Raw genomic sequence first — 18373 nt, forward strand, 5'->3', positions numbered from 1 at the left:
GGATCTCATCTGTTACCTAACAGAGCAGCTGTTTATTCTGAGCTTGAAAGAATCCAGGCCTCCATGTAGTAACACACCTTTGCTTAAATTACACATTACATTATGGAGGTTGCAGCCAATTCATATGCATAAAGCTGACAACAGCTTCATGCTGCTGTCATCAAAACAGTATCTTAGGACTTCCTGTCTGCTGTCACAGTAATGTTAAAGCTCCGAACAAGTGAAGTATTAAGGTGGTATAATGGTTAACTGGGTGAAATTCCAAAACTTAAATCTCAGAAGACTTTCTACTTTTCCCTTACTTGCTTTACGTGAAAGAGCAATTTTTTTAGACATTTTGAGTGTTGTCATTCTTGATATAGATATGACTGTGTATGTAAGAGGAATAAAGTGAGAGGAAAAGGCTAAGAGAAGTCAGATCTTGTAAGGCTGAGTGGAAGTGATGGGCTCTGTCCAGGGGAGTCCTTCTCATTTGTTGGAGCACTGTTTGGGATTTGAGAGAGTTCTGCTCATGTTGCCTTTAACACCATGCAAGTTTTGTGTGTCCTTTAGACATGTACTGTTCTGAAATGCTGTATTTTCTGCTGAAGCTTAACTTAAAGTTACTGTGCTCTTCTATAGATGGGAAATTAGCTGGTTTTTTTTCCAAAGGCTTTTTTTCTCCTGTTTACAAGAAGATTATAGACTCTTTTACAAATGTTTTTTTTTAATATAGTGAAATGAGAGCTAAGAGTATCCTGAATGTATTCTAATGAGAGAATGAACATTTTATTTCAGTGATGCGCAGACATTGGGGATGTGCTCCACCCAAAATGGATATGAAATTATTTTAAAAGTCAGGTTGAGAAAATGGAGGTTATCCCAGAGAATCTCTGGCATCTGCGAGTAGAAAAGCAGTGCTATGAGCAATGTCCTCATCCACCTCAGTACACTAACAACCTACTAGTCCTTTTTAAAGTCTCCTTGACTCCTGTAGTTGTTGACTTGCCAAACCTGTGCAGTGAGCTGTCATATTCAGTGAATGCAAAAGCAACAACAGAGTTTGAAATGTATTATTTTCTTTTTCCATTTTAACTGAGGGGGGAAAAAAGTATTTCCTTCACCTTTCTGAAACTTCTGCAGGGTATGACATTAGCTGCCACCTTTACTGCCTTGAGTCCTGATACCAAAATACAATCTGGTCCTTTCCTGTCTTTTGTTGTTCTGAAATATCAAAGCAGAATGCTGCCTGACTTTCAAGGTTAACGAACATCTGTACAAACCTGGACATGGCAAAGACAGTTCTACTGATGCTGTTGTGCTATATAGTTTATAGGCTGACAGGAGAAAAGATCCCAGCATCTGGCTACTTGCCCTCTGTTCCCTACAGGCCAGAAAATGGGTGAGGAATGTCCACAGGAGCTCCAATGAACATGTAGGCTCTTCCAACTTAGCAGGCAATTGATTTCACTATGCTTATGGCTTAACTATGATGTATTAATTGTAACTGGCAACTGATAAATGGCAGAAGACATAACAAGTGAGAGACTTTGGAACAAACTGTTCACCAAGTTGATTCCAAATGGCCCTTAGCTCAGTGTAAATGTGGGTTATAGGAATACTTAAGTGACATCTGGAAGTGAAAATTCCTAAGTACCGTATTCTACTTTCTTAACATGCACCTAAAACTGGAATAATTTTTTCCCTGATACTGCTATGAGTACTTCAAGATTAATCAATGGTTAAAGTACAGATGTGTTTTTGTAACTACTTTGAGATACACTTGCCTTTGAACTTTAGACCAATACCATTGTAGTCCACACCACAGTCACTTATTAGCCAGGATTGGACTCTCAGCATCTAGTTACACTCATGTTGCTGTATTTGAGAAAAATGTGAACATTTATCCCAAAATTTGATCTGGAAAAATAGTATTTTAAAAAATCTTTTGACAAAGTGTTTGCTCCATAGCTGCTGAATAACAGCTCACAGTAACAAAACCAAATAAACAAAAACCCACAGGTAGTTTTTAAGTGTAGGCCCAGTCTTTCAAATGAAAAAATAGTCTTTATAAGTTGTAATGAACTTATGAGTACATTTCAATGTCTCATGACACCTCCGAGAGGAATGGGTTGCCATAAGTTCACAGGAGCTCTACATTAAAGTACAGCTCAAGAAAGATACAGGCTTGTTAGAGTTGGTCCAGAGGAGGGCCACAAATATGGTCAGGGGATGAGGCATGTCTCCTTATGAAGACAGTCTGAGAGTTGCGTCTGTACAGCCTGGAGAAGAAAAGGCTCTGGGGAGACCTTACAGTGGGATTTCATCACTTAAAGGGGCCTTATGAGGAAGACAGAGAGAGGTGTTTTACTACGGCCTGTAGTGATAGGAAAGGAGGTATTGACTTTAAGCTGAAAGGGGATAGATTTAAATTAGATATTAGGAAGAAATTCTTTACTGTGAAGGTGGTGAGACACTGGCAGGTTGCACCAAAAAGCTGTGGCTGCCCCATCCCTGCAGTGTTCAAGGCCAGGTTGCATATGGCTTTGGCCAACCTGGTCTAGTGGAAGGTGTCCCTGCCTGTGGACACCCAAACCTTTTTATGCTTACGTGAACATCATATAGTGGCTTTTGTCTCTGTTCTGTTTCCTTTTCATCACAGCACGACTTCAGAAAACGTACTGAGTGCCTGTATGGTGTGTGTATTTATGTACCTTCTTAGTCTGGTCCTTCAAATGTTGCTAGCAGAATAACATAGCTCAGCAGTCTATAATTAGCTTTCAGCTAAGCTTTTAATAATAATCAACTTATTATGTCTCTTGCTTTTCAAGATGTGTATTTTTTTTCCCCTTCAATCTTGCTTTCCTTCAGTTGTTTTCTCTTGCATACTTTTCAGTATATTGCAGTGTATCACTTTTCTGTTTTACTGCCAATTTGTGAACTTTTACTTCTCTTTCTGTTTCTGTTTTGCCTTAAACCTTTTACTTTTCCTGGTGATGGTGGGTATTGTGTTTTATTTTAACATTTATCTCCAGAAGAATACAATGTGCATGGGAGAAGCATAATAGACACTTGTTGACAGCAAAGTGAAATAAAATGCATGAAAGAATGTTCTAGGGATGTTAAGTCCTGGAGCTTTGCTTCCTGAGTGATGAAGATATGTATAACACAAACCCCTGATAATTTAAAAGCTTTACCTATTGTACCTCATGTTCATAGCTGCCATTTTCATTAAGTTTCCTTTGAGACAGACCTGTTTCAGGTTTGTGAAAGTGATGATGTGCATCTTGGTGTGCTCACACAATTGCCACCTGACAGCTGTGAGGCTGGTAGTGATACAGTGTGTACTGCATCACCTAAGCCTCTGATACTGGATCCCCCTTCCAGGGGCCACAGGCTTGACCTCTGCTGCTCGTAGCTCTGAAGTACATATGTGTGCTTCATTGCCTGAAAAATTGCATTAGTTTTTCTCGCATCATAGGTTTATTGATAGCTGTAGTAAGTGATGCGGTACGTAATGTGTGTTTGCTAGAAAAAGTTGGTTCATTTCTCCTCATTTAGTCAAACTAATTGATCCCTGATTCTTCACCTTGCCATTTAATTTGACAAAGTAGGAAATCTAGAGGTTATAAGGACATCAGCACATAAGATAATAGAAGCAAAAGTAGTAGAAAAAGTGTTAATTTAAGACTTTTTTTTAGGATCTAGGTAAAAATTAATTTAGTCAGCTCTCTTTCTTTTGAGGACAGGACAACTTCAAGGAACTGTGGATGATAAGTGGGATGGAGGCTGTAGCTCTCTGTAAAATTGTCTTAAGGAACATGTTTAGTGTATTTTTGCCAAGTTCTGTACTTCGAATACATACTTATGTATATTGTTAATCAGAGGCATCTAGTTTTCTATATGGTTTTGGTTTTAACTGCTAAAAGTATTCTAAAGTATTTTTTTTTCCTTCAGCTGATGGAGTCTGTGTGTTTAAATGCCTGGTTAACAGAGAAACTGAATATTGTCGTGTGGGAAAACAGTCTTTGTTAATTACAGTGGGATACAACAGTGCCTTGATTCAGTTCAAATCGCAATCCGGTAAGTACATTTTGAATTTGAGCATCTTCTCCTTCCTGCTGTGCTACTGTATTGCTGAAGTTCACTTCAAAGTATGTTGTCTTCTACCTCTGTTTCATGTTGGCTATTTAAACATTACATATTGTTATGATAATTCCCTCTTCATTTGCCTCTCACCCACTTCATCTGCCTTTTGGGGAGTATGGACCATCCACATAGTGAACATAACATTTTTGCAAAACAACTGCAGATTAGTTTTCTGAAGAAAGCAAATGCAGATAATGCATTCATATAACTTGACTTCACAAACTGTAATAACTGGTAAATGTAATGCTTTGTGTGGGCAAACTGCCACTTGTTGTTCTCCATTTAGAAACATCTTGCAGATCTATTTGCCTGTATAGTTAACTGAGGTAGTTTAACATACACCTGCACTTGTTAGGATATATATTTTGTGGGTGAAAAAGAAACTCAACCTGGTTTTAGAAACATGACTATTGCAGTAGAATTTTAAGATCTGAATTTTTTACTTCCACCTGACTTGTGTTTTTGTAAATCCAACAGCTAAGACTATTTAATATGTGCTATCCTCATGTCCTCGTATCGACTTTTGGGAAAGCAGTCTTAGTTTTTATGCAAGGAAATTTGGAAGGCTGCCTATTTATTCTGAGTAGTGTGCAGCATGGCCACAACTAATTTTGAAATTGTGTAACTACAGTTAGCGTACAACTTCCCCTTTAGCAATAATCAGGAGTTCTTATATAGCAGCCTGTATCAGTAGGTTTGATTATTTCCAGGAGGACATTATTTGTATTATCATTATTTGTATTTTATATTGTGGGGAAAATGAAACATGGAGCAATTAGATTAGATTTTTGGCAGCTTTTTTAAAGATGCTGTTTCAATGGATTGAGATATGAGCAACTGGATGTAGACGGGTTTGTGTAATGAGTTGCTAGCCCTGTGTCATCTAGAAACAAAAATGAAATCATGAGTTTCAGGCAGAAAATGTAGTGTTTAACCTGATTTTTTTCAGTTGCGAGACAAATCTTGGTAGCCTTTGAAGTCCTACCTTGTTATAGTCTTTCATCTGCATCCATCAAGAAAAACTATTCACATTTTCAACCTCTTACTTTACTAAAACAATATAAATGTGAGACAAGAATGACTGCGAGTGTCTGTTGTTTCATTTTGTTGGGTTTTTTTTTTATCTATGTATCTGAGTGTTACAATTCAGGTTTGTGCTTCCATTAAGTTTTTTTCTCTTGAGACTGCAATACAACTGTTTTTACAGACACCCACATCATAAGTGAAGAAATAATTGAGATTAGGTAGTTTAGCAAGTTATTAGCTCACTGCTGAGATAATTAATAACCAACAATTAAGGACTCCGGCAAGCTTTTCAGTACTCTTTGGTCTGCAATCCCTACCATATATTGCCTGCCAAGGAAGGTTCTGATTCCAAAAGGCACTGATTGTTCGAGATCCCAAGGCAAAAGAAGTTTCTCTTAGTGCTCTTCCTCACATTTACAAACAAGTGTTTGGAAAAAAAAATCCATCTAAATTATGTGCAGTTTGGAATTTTTCCTGAGAGGAGTGCCTTGATGATTTAGTGGTAAGTTCATGCTTCTCTTCAGCTATATTCCTTGGTGATTTGTGCTTAGTTTATTTATGTAACTACATTTTGTGAAATAGATAAAAAAAATACAGCTAAGTCTCAATTTATTACTTCTGATTATTTGTTAAAATTACTAAATCGTGTGTTTTCTATATTTTTTCCATCTTTAAAGCTCAGGGGAAAATAAATTGAAATGACCTGTTAGTCCATGAAACAACTCATTGATAAAATGGCAGAAATATAATGGTTGGTCAAAGTCTCTTCAGATTACGTGGCAAACGAAATATGTTGGGGGCTCCATTAAGCTGGAAGATACTTAACAGCACCTAGTCTTGAGAACGTCGTATGTTTTTACAAAGAAATTAAGGCTATAGGAAGAAGTTAATCTTTTTGTTGTTTGCTGTATAGCTGTTACTCTCAAACTACGTTTGCAAATGTTTGTGTGTATAATAAAAAATAATGTTGTGATCAAAAAATGGACTGAAAATTAATTTTCCATCTCTTAAAAATGTTACGAAAATTCACTGTAAAAGTCTTGGGATTTTAAGTCCTCTGTCTTTTATGAAGGTAGAGGAAGATGAGGAGTGAGGAATGAGAGGGAAATTCATGCCCTGCTTATGCGCACACAGAGGATTGTTGTTCTGGTTCCAGCAATTTGACAGTCATAAATCATAGACTGTATATTTCATTTCCTGCTGAACATATGTTAAACATCTGAGTAGGATCGAGCAGGCAATAAAATGAAAGTTAGTAGCCTACAGACTTCTTTCAAAACCAAGTATCATTTATCTGTAACAGACCAACCAACCAGTCTGTAACTCATCTGTGGCAGACTTGGTATGTAGCTCTCTACTCTTCAGTGGAAATGGCCTGCTTAATTTAGCACGGATTTAGTTCATAAGCATAGGATGAATTGCTGTTTTGGTGTCACGATAGAATGGATGTTCCTTTCTTCTCCTTCAAACCTCAACCCTGGTCTTCAGCCACTTTCACAGTGTATCCAGGCACTGGACATGCCAATAGTTGGTGTCTGTAGATGCTGGTTTAGTAGCACAACTCACCTTGAAAGTTGTCTGCCATCTCTAATATCTGTGCCACTTGCACAGAAGCATAATATATGTGGGGAAAAAAGGTGCTATTTACAGTTTTCAGCATATAGTACTTGCAGATCTCCACATACAGAACTGGGCTAGAGACATATGAGTACATGTGTCTGTAGATACATATATGTGAAATACATTAAAAGCATATGTTTTATTTTATATGTGCAAACATACATGCTGTTACTGATATTTAATTTAAGCGAAGGAACATGGTATGTCTTACGGTGATCTTTTTCCCCCAAAATTATTAGTCCATGTAATTGCATATGGATCTAATGACCTATGATTCCATTAGCAAGTCATAGAGAACAGAAGGAACAAGCTTGTAGAACAGAGCAATCCGTGTTGGGGCCTTGGTATGCAAACTGTGCTGATTTGGGAATGAGGCAAGAACGAAGGGTGTGTTTACTTTGAACTATTTTTGTTAAATTTAATTCAGAAGGATTCCGGTTAGTGTGTACTGAGACCACTCAGTCATGAAAATCAAAGCACTGTAAGTGGGGACAACTGACAGATATGCCTCAAGACCCACAGATTGCAAGGAATCTGTTCATCAATTTAAGAATTTGTGTCAAATAATAAATTTTATGAAGTAAAGGACCAAATGACTCTGTGGTCGCTTGTTGGTTTATGCTTAAAGTAATTATTCTGTTTTTCAGAAAAACAAAAGGAAAGAAAATAGTTTGGTTACCTGAAACTTGTTTTATCTGAGTTAATTTAAAAACAGTTACATTCACAAATGTCTTGAATCTTACAGCTTGAAACTTGCAGAGGGTGATTGAGTAAACAATGAAGTGCAACTTGTTGAGAGAACTTACTCAATGCATTGACTGTAAATGACTTCACAATGATGGTGAAGTCCAGGATTTACTAGTCTTAAAAGAGTGGTAGGAGGGTCAACTATTTGGAATGACTTAATAAAAAGGTTTTGACTTCTAAGCCATGCAACGTGCACAGTTGTAATACCTAACTTCTCATCTCTGGGGTATGAACTTTGGTTCTGTGTTATACTTCAGTTTCTAAATTACTCCACTGTCACAAAATGCCTCTAGGCTTTGTATGTGCTTTCTCTGAGTTAATTTGTTTATGTGGCTGTCCCAAACACTGTGTAGGCTTTGGGATTATGAAGCAATCAGTTTGATTTGATCAAATTTCAATTCAACAAAACTAAGTGTCTGATAAAAGTTTTGAAGGTCATATTTGGAGCTGGGGACTGTAGTGTGCAAGAGCAAATACCCATTATGTGATTTTGGAGGCTGCTAGTCTAGTTGCAAATCTCAACAGAGAAGACTGCCTGAACATGCCTTCTGCTGTGTCTGTTAGTCTCACTGTTTAAATCTCTGGGTTTGCTGTTGTTTCAGTCTGTGGTTTTCAATGCCATTGTTTTTCTTGATCCAGTTAGAGGCAGACATTCACAAGTTTTGTGGTGTTTTGAGGACTCACTGAGTGAGTTCAAGGTGGTAGGATCTACAGGGTATGACCTAATCACTTATGGCACTATTTTGGGTACCTTTTGTTTCTCTGGGCTTTGCTTGAACAGTTCTTTGGGAATTACTTTAGGATTAGCATTTTAAAGTGTTGATTGATTCAGATTCCTGGGAGGACAAAATAAAGGAGATTTGAAAACGGTCAATTGCTTTTACTGTGTTTTTGAATGACTCATAACATTCTGTTATTTTCCTTGGAATTATTCTGGGCTGCTTTCTTGCTAATTAATATTAGTGTTTAGCTTTCCAGATAGGATCTGAATTTTTTTTTTCTTCTATAGGAATGTGATTTACCATAATTTTCCCACAATTTAAAAAAAAATACTATATGAAGGATTCTAAATTTCTAGATTTTTTACTCCTATCTGCTATATCTGAGTTTTGCTACATCTGCCTGCCTGTAAATTGCAAAATTACAGTACCAGTTTTGTGTTGAAGGTGGCAACATGATTGTATTGGTAGCTTGTCCAATCATTCAGTGTTTAAAAATCCATTTATTTCTATTGTTCTGGTAAGAGTGGAATAGATTGGGAGTGGGTAGGTGGATAATTGTTTAAAACAGGCAGTAGTTTATTCCAGTGAGACAGGGTATGTCTTAGAAAATGCTGGCAGTATTTTGAAATTTAATAGCCACTAATTCAGTGCTACCAGATAGTGCTTTCATGTGAGGCATGTCCGTGGCCACCGGTTCAGAAGAGACTTTCACTAAGCACTGCTGGACTTTTTACGTATCAAGACTTTCTGGCTATTTAAAACTAGAATTCTAGTTCTAGCATTCTGGCTATTTAAAACTAGAAGACATAAGTGAACCAGCTGCACCAGTGATATTCATCTCAATATTTGCATTTCATCCAATTATACTTAGTATAATAATATAATTATACATAGTATAATAATATAATATAGTATATTAAGTATACTAAGTATATTATCATAGTATAATATATATAGTATAATTATATATAATATTACATATTACTATGTTATTATATCATTATAGTATAGATATACTATAATATATAGTATATTATATATACTATATATGATATATATAGTAGAATATAATATATATACTTACAATATTTACATTTCACCCAATTATACTTAGTACAATTATACTGTACTAAGCCAAATCATCTTCCTTCCTTAAAGTGTAGTTGTTTCTGAGGAAGCTTGTTTACATAAAAATCAGTCATTCTTTCAAAGAAGAATAAAAGAAAGGATCTAATGTTTTTTAGCTTAATATTTCCCAAGGTATAATTTAACTTCTAAAGTTTTTGCAATATCACAACAATTTGTACATTAATGTAAATTTGATTACACCTTAAAGCCCCATTTTTCTCTCTGTTGTCTAATAAAACTGAAATGGCTGTTCTAAAGGATATTAAACATTTACACTTATAAACTTTAAAATAGCATTTTACAAATCATAGCTATTCTTTTAGTAATGTATTTAGTGTGAGATTGACACTGGAGGAAGCTTTCACATCTGCTAGTTTGCATTTCTTTAGAGTGTGGTTGCAACTTGAAATTAAAGATACTTTAATAATCTTCTTGATGATAACCATTTTAACAACTTGGCTCAATTTTTGTTTTATATAAATGTGAATCACGAAGGGGTGGAATGGTCTGTTTAAAGAAAAGCAATTTTAGTTAGGATATTTAGCTGGCAGATGATACAATATTTTGCTTTCTGCTTACTGAAGAAAACATTTATTACTGGTACTAAAAGTAGAAAAGGTTTTTGCTTTGGAAAAAGTATGACTTAAGAAACTTACCAATGTGATTTGGAACGTGTGGCATCCAGTTCCTGATGTGGAAAGAAACAAGGCCACCAGTCATGTTTCCCATAAAAATGACCTATTGACTGAGTCCCCTGTCTGCTGATGAAGTGCTTAATGGCCGAATTTCTAAGCATCTAGTTCTCCCATGCTGACACTTAAAACGATTCAACCACTATTGTGTCTGGGACAAAACTGTTCCCATTGCACAAATAGAGACTCTCAAAAAATTTGAAAGAAGGCTGCAGAAATTTACTTACAAAGTGACCTGGTCTGCAAATTCTGATTTAATATTTAGTAATGTACTCGACAAAGTGATCTATGGCTGATGCAAATATTAGGAAATTAGTTGTTAAAATTAACAGAATCCCATTAGTCCAATTTGTGGCAATGAAAAGCTCTATAATTGGTTCAAAGGTACAACAGAAATAGAAAAATATTTTGAATAAATATTGTCAAATTTGTATAAACCTAGGGATTTCTGGGAACTTTTTCTTTTGAGTCTAAGTGGTGAATGCGATTGGGATTCTATTAGGACACTTGTAGTAAATATCACTGTGAGTTTCTGAAGTGTAATACAGCTGAGAAGAAGCAAAAAGATTTTCTTCCTCATTTGGAAATAATGTTTCAGCCTCAGAGACCTGGGATAGTAATCTGGTTTGGTAAGTTTACTATATTTTTACCGCATGTTTCAGTTTTTTGCAAAGCAGGCATTTTATTATTTGGGTATTTTGCAACTCCGTTATTCTAAATGGAAGACTGTAACCCACTTGTTTACAGGAGACAGCTTGACCTATCCAATCATTTGATATGGTCTTCTGATAAGTTATAGACTTCCATTAATTTTTTCAAATGTGGTCAAAGTTACAACCATACACCTCTCATCAGTAACAGGCCAAATTTATTGCTTTATGTAAGTACTAGATTTTAGCAGTAGGCTGCAGCAGATATTGCAAAATAATGTGGGAATACTGCTTCTCCATGACTGTTATGCTAATCTCCTTAGATCAGAAAACATAACAGCTGTTGGTAAAATACATTTATTTAATGATTTATTCCTAGTAACATTATTTTGGATTGCTGCTGTGTGAAGTTTGTGGGGTTTTATTCCTCACCGAGTTTATTTTCCGTTTCATTCATTAATTATTTCACTTCATTCATTAATTCATTAATTCATTAATCTTTCCCCTGTTCTAGTATGTTGGTTTGGTTTGGGTTTTTTTTCCCTTTCTCCCTCAAGAGCCAGCCAGGTTTACCAGTGGAGCCTTTTATTTTTTTTGGTTCCTTCTCCACCCTCTTCCCCTTTGGAGTAGTAAGAGACACCATCTGTACTGAGCAGATGGATGAGGTGCACTATGTTAATAGCTTGTGTTTGTGTGTCTGTGTCTTCTGCTGCGAGGATAAGCATTTTGTAAAGAGAACTCATCGCAGCAGTTCTGCATATGCAGAGGGTAACCACTAAACTATTTACCAGGAACTGAGAATGAATGTGCATGCAGGAAGTGCCACAAGCACCTGGATCTTCTGCTCGTTTTTTGGGAAGGGACTAGTTTGAGACAGACACAAGACACAGGGCTTTTTGGGAGGATTCGCCTGTTATCTTTGATCAAAGGAATCAGTTTTAACTGGCCTTTATTCAGCTTTTACACAGTTGAGTTTTTAGGCTATCAATCAGTGCAGTAATATCTGCAGAATATCTCTGTCAAATTATCAGACTTTATAATTGATTAACATAGGTTTAATGTCCAACAGCAAATATAAGTTAGCTGACGTGCATAGCTAGTCAAAACTTTACAGCCAAATGCTTCAGTTTTTCAGCAAGTTACCATTTTCTGTCAAGGTAAAAGTTTTCAAATTAACTTATGTTTCCAGAATTTAAAAAAAAAAAAAAAAAAAGGGGGGGGGGGGAGGGGAGAATGAGAACTAAATAAAAATCCTAAGAAGCTTGGCTTTCAAAGAAAATGCCTGACGATTATATATTTTTATGTTCTTTGACATTATTTGCAAGTGAACTTTATTTCCTTAAAAAGCTCCTTCTGAAAGCACTTCAGCCCAGAAGAGTGGGAGTTTTCCTTACCCTCTCAAGGGCTAGGAAAAAAGGGGAAGCTAGCACTTTTCATCTGAAAGCAAGTTTGTTCTCTAACATAAATTTTGCTCCAAAGAAGCATTTCTTACATGCTAGTAAGAAGCACAGATTTCACTGCTGTGTTGTACTTAGTGCAGTGACTGCAGGTCTTTTAGATGCACCCAGCACTTGGGCAAGTTCTGCACCCTGTTCCATTCTGCTGGAAATAAACCAGTTTCTTCATTAGCTAACCCAAACTAGATTAGGCTGCACACTCATAGTCGTATTCTGCTGCAGAAAAAATATGGACTCAGTCAGAGATCAATATGATCAGACAAAAGCCATTTATTGCAAAGCCTTAACTCCTTATATACTATTTCTTACATGCACTTACAGTGATTTGGCATGTTATGATTGGATACATGTCTTGAAGACCCTTAGTGGCTAACATATAATTGATTAAGCACAGGTGTGAGAACTTGACCTCGAAAGCTAGCCAACAGTCCACAGTTCTCATTAACTCAGTGAATTCCAGCTTCTTCTTATCTTGCTTGCTTAAGCTTCCTCGGGCCTCTCATGGCCTTGCTGTATCTTTCGGGATTATTCAGAGTTCATGTACCAATTATCCATTCTCCCATGAGAACACTGTCTCTACAGTATTCAATCCAGTATTTTCCATTATTTTTAGAATAACATCCAGATGAGGCTTCTTGAAAAAGAAACGTCTGTGGTTTGAGGGGGAATTTTGAGTTGAGTGGAGGTTTGAGATACTGAAAAAGTATAGATGAAAAGGCAATAAATGTCTGCTTACATCTGTCCTCAAGAATATCAGGTAATACTTTTTGGGGTAGTTATTGGAGGTCTTACAGTGCATGGGAAAGAGTAAATGCACTGTAAGATTTGCTTACATTTTAAAGCCTCAATTCATTAATTTGCCACTCAGAACACAGCCATAACACTTGAAAAGTTTTCAAGTTGTTTTCAACCTGCTAGTGGAAAACTTTAGATTTATTTAAGTGATTGGGGTGGTGAGGTTTTGTTTTACAGTCGGAGAAGTTTGTAAGTTATTTTTCTAAAGACAGCCAAAACTGTTCAAGGATAGTCATGACATCTTCCCAAGAGAAAGTGTTTTGAGGGTGAAAGGAGATGGCTTCACAGCATAAAGAAGCAGGGTATCAAGGAGCACTTACACCTTTCCCTCCTTCCATGAACATTAATTTTGGATTTTACAGGATAGATTAATTTTTGCTTAAGTATAACCTCTGATAACCCAGAAAAATCTGTAAGCAAGAGAGACCTTTTCCTTTACAGATAAACCAACAGGCAGAACCCCTGGTAACAGAAGAAGTCTCTCATGACTGGTTAGAAGAATCTTGAAGGGGTGGCATTTGAAATGCTATACTTAGGTTACCAGGCAACAACCTTCATATACTTGAGTTTACTTTTGAATAGCTGATAGAAGATTTGGGGATCCTGAGATGAGAAAACAAGTCAGCATCAAAGCAAAAGATATATAGATTGCTAGAACCTTTATGTAGAATATAGGGCTGAGGATTAACAAAAATTACTATTTCTCTGTTCTTAAAAGAATGTTTTACTGACTTACAGTTCTGTATGGTTGAGTCCTGGTTGCAAAATAAATAGTTCCAAAGTATATGACCCAGCAATATTCTAGCCTGTTCATGAGCTAAACTGGTTTTGGTATAGATCCTTTTCTGGTCCCCTTACCTTAAACAAACAAGAACATCCAGTTTTCGTAAAAGCTGAGATTCATTCTGGATATATTTGTACATAAGACAGATTAAGTTCCCAAGTTGTTAAGAAGATCAAAATTAATTAATTATATTTCATTTTAAGGAATTTGATCAATATGCAGATAAAGCCATATTTCATAGCACAAGCAGGATGAGGTATTGGATAATAAGTTACTTACAGAAAATATAGAAAGCAAGCAGCTTAGTGTATTTGCTTGCAAAAGCAAATAGAGAGAAGACAGGCTATTGTAAATTGGTTTTGGATGTAAAAAATAGGCTTGCTTGGTATGGAAAATAGATGAGATAAATTCTTTTCTTTATTCTGGGACAGTCCACAAAACAAAGTAACCTGGTGTTCCTTGTCCATACTAAAGAAAACAAGAAAACAAATCTGTTTCTCTTCTCTGTAGTAGGGAGTCCTTACTTGTGAGAATTCCTTCAAGCTCTACCATGTCTTTCTTTTGAACTTATTTCTTGTGTCTGTGTCATGTGTGTTCACAATAATTCCATTCTTCTGTATTAGATGCTGAAGTTTTATTATTTGGCAATTTGCCCTGTCACAGAAGTGAACGTGTGTCTGAATTCTCAGACAATATTTGAAACAAGCAGCAATTGTTATGAATAATACCTAGGCAATTTGCATTCCCTAAGAGATTTTTCTTTTGAATTCTTTGACTGCATTCCACAGAAAAACAAAATCCCAAATTCACATCTGCAACAGTAATTTGTTCCTTACAACCTGATCCTTGGTTTGTAGCTATTTAACTGTAATTTCCTTCAAATAGTAAGTAGAAGTAACTAGAATATTTTTGGTGAATATTTGATTTATGTATGCTGAGGATAAACTAACATCCACTGAGCAGATGAGAAAAAGAAAAGAGGAGCAAATTTGTGCTGTAAGGGAAATTTTCATAGTATATTAATTCAGTCAGTACAGGATCAGACAAGGCTATAAGGATTTCTCAGTGGTGGAACCATTAAATTTTCGTGGATGAGTTGTAAACAACTGTTCTTTGTTGCTGTTGCTTTTTTTTTGCTAGAGTGATTTTTCACTTCCCACCAAACAGCAACTAATTGTATATTTCTGTTTTTATCCTCAAATACTTTTTTTCTCATAGTGTTAGCCCCAGATGAATGTGTAAAATGTGGAGAATTTAAAATTTTCTACTGAGGATCTTTCTCTCAAGACCCTACTCAAAAATACTTTTTTCACCATTAAATATAACTTGTCAGGAATCGTCCTTCTGTTGGGTTTTGTAAACATGAGTCCTTGTTTTCATTTCCAAACAGCCTGACATCGAGCTTGCCCTGATATCCAAAGCTAAGTGGAAAGTCACGTGCTATCTTTTACATCTCTTCCCTTTTGATATGCCAGCTTTCTGCATTAGAAAATGATCAGTACAACTGAATCTCTGCTTTTAGGATTTTGAAATTTTCTGAAATGATGAAGGAAATTCTCCTTGGTTATTGTATTAAGAAGTTTATAAATTGTTTCTGTTATCTTCAGATCCTTTGTTTTAAAGGCCATGGAAAGTATTGAGTTACTGAATTATCTCCAAATGATCAGAGCACCTAGCACGTGCACAGTTACATGCTTCAGGCAATTGTTATTTTTATTTGAAAATCTGTGAACAGCTTCAGGAGTTTCCTGACTCTGGTTTAGCAAATTATGAATGTGGCCTGATTTCTCTATCTTCTCCTGTCTTTTTATGAACAGAAGATGCAAGATTTCCATCCCTGATTTTATTGTTGTCATCTGTGTTTCCCCCCTGACAATTTCTCCTTACAGTGTTTTTTCTAGATACTTTCTCCATTTACTGGCATGTGCATTTCTTTCAGACATCAAGAAATTACTTTATGCTTGGAGGGATTGGTTTGATCTTAGAAGATGGAGACAAAAGTGCTTGTGTGAACTGGTTATTCAGGTTTTAGGTCCACATGATTTTTCCTGTTACTTAGTGTCAGAAGTGATGTTGTTCCCAGAAGCCAAAGGGCTGTAACTCTGAGCTTTTGAGCTAGTCTGCATCTAAAGGAAAATCCATGGTCCTTAGCCTGGCTTTTTAGGCCAATGGAATTTGAATACTATATTTTAGGTTGTAAACCTTCTCACTTAAATCCATGCATTCCAACAGTAACCTTAGGTGGTTCTCTGTGTGGAGCTTGGCTTAGTGTAGATTAACCTGAAATGGTAGATTGAGGCTCATGTTCAGCCGCTACTCTGTTAGGATTCATCAATGCAAATTTTTTTTATTTGCTGGAGTTAGCTAACCTGAATCCTTGACAGCACTGTTGCATGCATCCAGGTGCTTCTTTAAATCTTTCAGTGCTGGCCAGATCTTTGCAACAGCTCTTGCCTCTTTAACGAAATTGGAACTGTTTACTATGTACTTATGAAACAGAAGCCAAATGAAGCTTTCCTCAGTGTGACTGTGTGACTGTGCTTTTATCTTGTCACTGGATGTTTATCTTAATTTACTTGTCCTTGTGGTTTTTGCTATGTTTGTTTTCCAGAATACAGCACATTTTCAGATGCATTGAAGAAATGTCGTAACAAAAATAAGGAGGGCTCTGTGTTCAGTCAGCGAACAGATGAAGCATCTGCGCTTCAGTATTTTCAGGTAATGAAACTTTGGTGCCAGTTTGTGAAATCTGTTACTTTTGTTTGTTTGACCTCGGTCACCAGATCAGTTAGAACAATAGCTTAGGTTTATTCAGAGGGTGGTGAGGACCTTGGTAATTTAAGGCAAGGCTGGTAGAAGATGGACTTTATCTTTTGTTCTGTTTTTCCTCAACTTCTTACTTTTAGTTTTATGGCTATCTGTCTCAACAACAGAATATGATGCAGGATTTTGTGAGGACAGCAACGTACCACAGAGCTATCCTACAGAACGACGTAGATTTTGTAGACAAGGTAAGGTCTGTTGAGAGTCTTAAATGTTCAAGTATGCTGCTTAGGCTCTAAACATCAATTTGCCCTGTAGAGCAACACTGATCAGACTGTAGCATTTTCTCACCTAGGACTTTGTGCATGAATGTATTAATTCATGTGTGCTTTACATTATTAATGTTACTGTCAAGTGCATGGATGACAAAGCATGATGCTGATGGTACGTACTCAGGATGGACGTTGCCAAACATGAACTACAAATCCCTTTGCTGTCTTCTGTGACAATCAGGGAACCTACATATATGTCTTTCTTGACATTTTGGGCTATTATTCCCATTTGGCATCTTAGACCTCATATACAGAATTAGTTTCCTTGTCTTAACTGTTGACTGTGTGTTTGCTATTGTGCCACATAGTCTTTTGCAAATACCCACAAAGGTATTTGACTTTATGTCTCTTTCATGGAGGTGTACACTCAATGTTTCTGCACCCCACAATCATTACAAACTGAGACAGCACGTAAGTGTCTGCTGTGGCTGCACTTGTGCAAGACAAAGATTTGGATACAATGCAGAAACTTGTGACTTCAGGTGCCAGATTAATCTCTGAAATATGTATATAGATCTTGAGGACTACTGTAATAAATATAACGATTATTACTTTATCTAGTCCTTTGCCTCTCAGACTTTCCAAGCCAGATACTTCAGCAGAAGACAGAAGAAAACTTACATTGGGGGGACATAGAATAATCTGCTGCCCAGACACTGATTAAATTGCCTTTTGATTTCTTTTGTTTTATGCTCCTTGAAATGCAAAACATAGGGCTAATACAGTTTACAGTAGGTTTCTACTTTTTTTCTATTAGTTACATTAACTAGAGACTTTCTGACCCTCTCCAGCATCAGTCCCCATGTATATTTTTCTGTGATTCACACTTAATACAGCAACAAATTCCATAATACATGTTATGCAGAAAAGTATCTCCTTTAGTAAGATTTTTAATTTATCTGCTTTCTAACTCTGTCATTTTGATTTATGTTGTTGTGAGGCAAAGGAGGATTGAAGTTCTAATTTTCTTTATATTGTTCCTTCGTTGTGTCAATTTGTGTAGTCTCTTCTTAGATAGTCTTTCTTCTGAAGTCAGTGTTCTCAGTCCTCTTTGCCTTTTCCTATATAAAGCAATTGTACATGCCCTGTTAGCATTCCTGCCCCCTTTTTTTCAAAGTCACCATGAACTGTGCAGCACCTGTTTTGGAAGGATTGGTGGGAGTTATGCATGGCAGTGTAGACAGTGCCATAGAATTGATCTGTATTGCTGAATTCTGACTTCCTAGTTGTTCTTTAGTGTACTTTTCAGAAATCTTGACTTTCTTTTTTTTTTTTTTCCTGGGACTGCATCTATCCATTGAGCTTTGATCTTCACCGAACAATTGATAATGGTGCCTAGGCTACCGTTGTTGCTGATGATGATTCATTTAGAACTTGGATGGTATAAAAACAGCTCTTATTTTCCACAAAATGATATTAATAAGCACTGAGTTTAATTTATCTGTGAATTGCCCTATGGCCTGTCTTTGCTAGCTCTCTGCTCTTTAATCAGTGGATGTTATGTCATCTGCATATCTTGCTATGACACT

At 36.4% G+C, this 18373-nt stretch overlaps 1 protein-coding gene across 4 annotated transcripts in view; it reads left to right on the forward strand.

The window, feature by feature from the left end:
- Positions 1-18373, forward strand: part of LOC130597500 (histone-arginine methyltransferase CARM1-like) — a 56949-nt gene that overhangs the window by 13218 nt on the left and 25358 nt on the right. For 2 of the 4 annotated variants that reach the window (XM_057406075.1, XM_057406076.1), the window contains exons 2-4: positions 3937-4062; positions 16361-16467; positions 16656-16760. In XM_057406075.1, the coding sequence (XP_057262058.1) occupies positions 3937-4062; positions 16361-16467; positions 16656-16760 (338 nt within the window). The remainder of the gene's footprint in view (positions 1-3936; positions 4063-16360; positions 16468-16655; positions 16761-18373) is intronic. The other 2 variants (XM_057406077.1, XM_057406078.1) reach the window with 2 other exon arrangements.

Source organism: Pezoporus wallicus, unplaced genomic scaffold (genome assembly GCF_028554395.1).
Source record: "Pezoporus wallicus isolate ANWC-B61680 ecotype Strahan unplaced genomic scaffold, APGP_CSIRO_Pwel_v1 contig_7506, whole genome shotgun sequence".
Lineage (NCBI taxonomy): Eukaryota > Metazoa > Chordata > Aves > Psittaciformes > Psittacidae > Pezoporus > Pezoporus wallicus.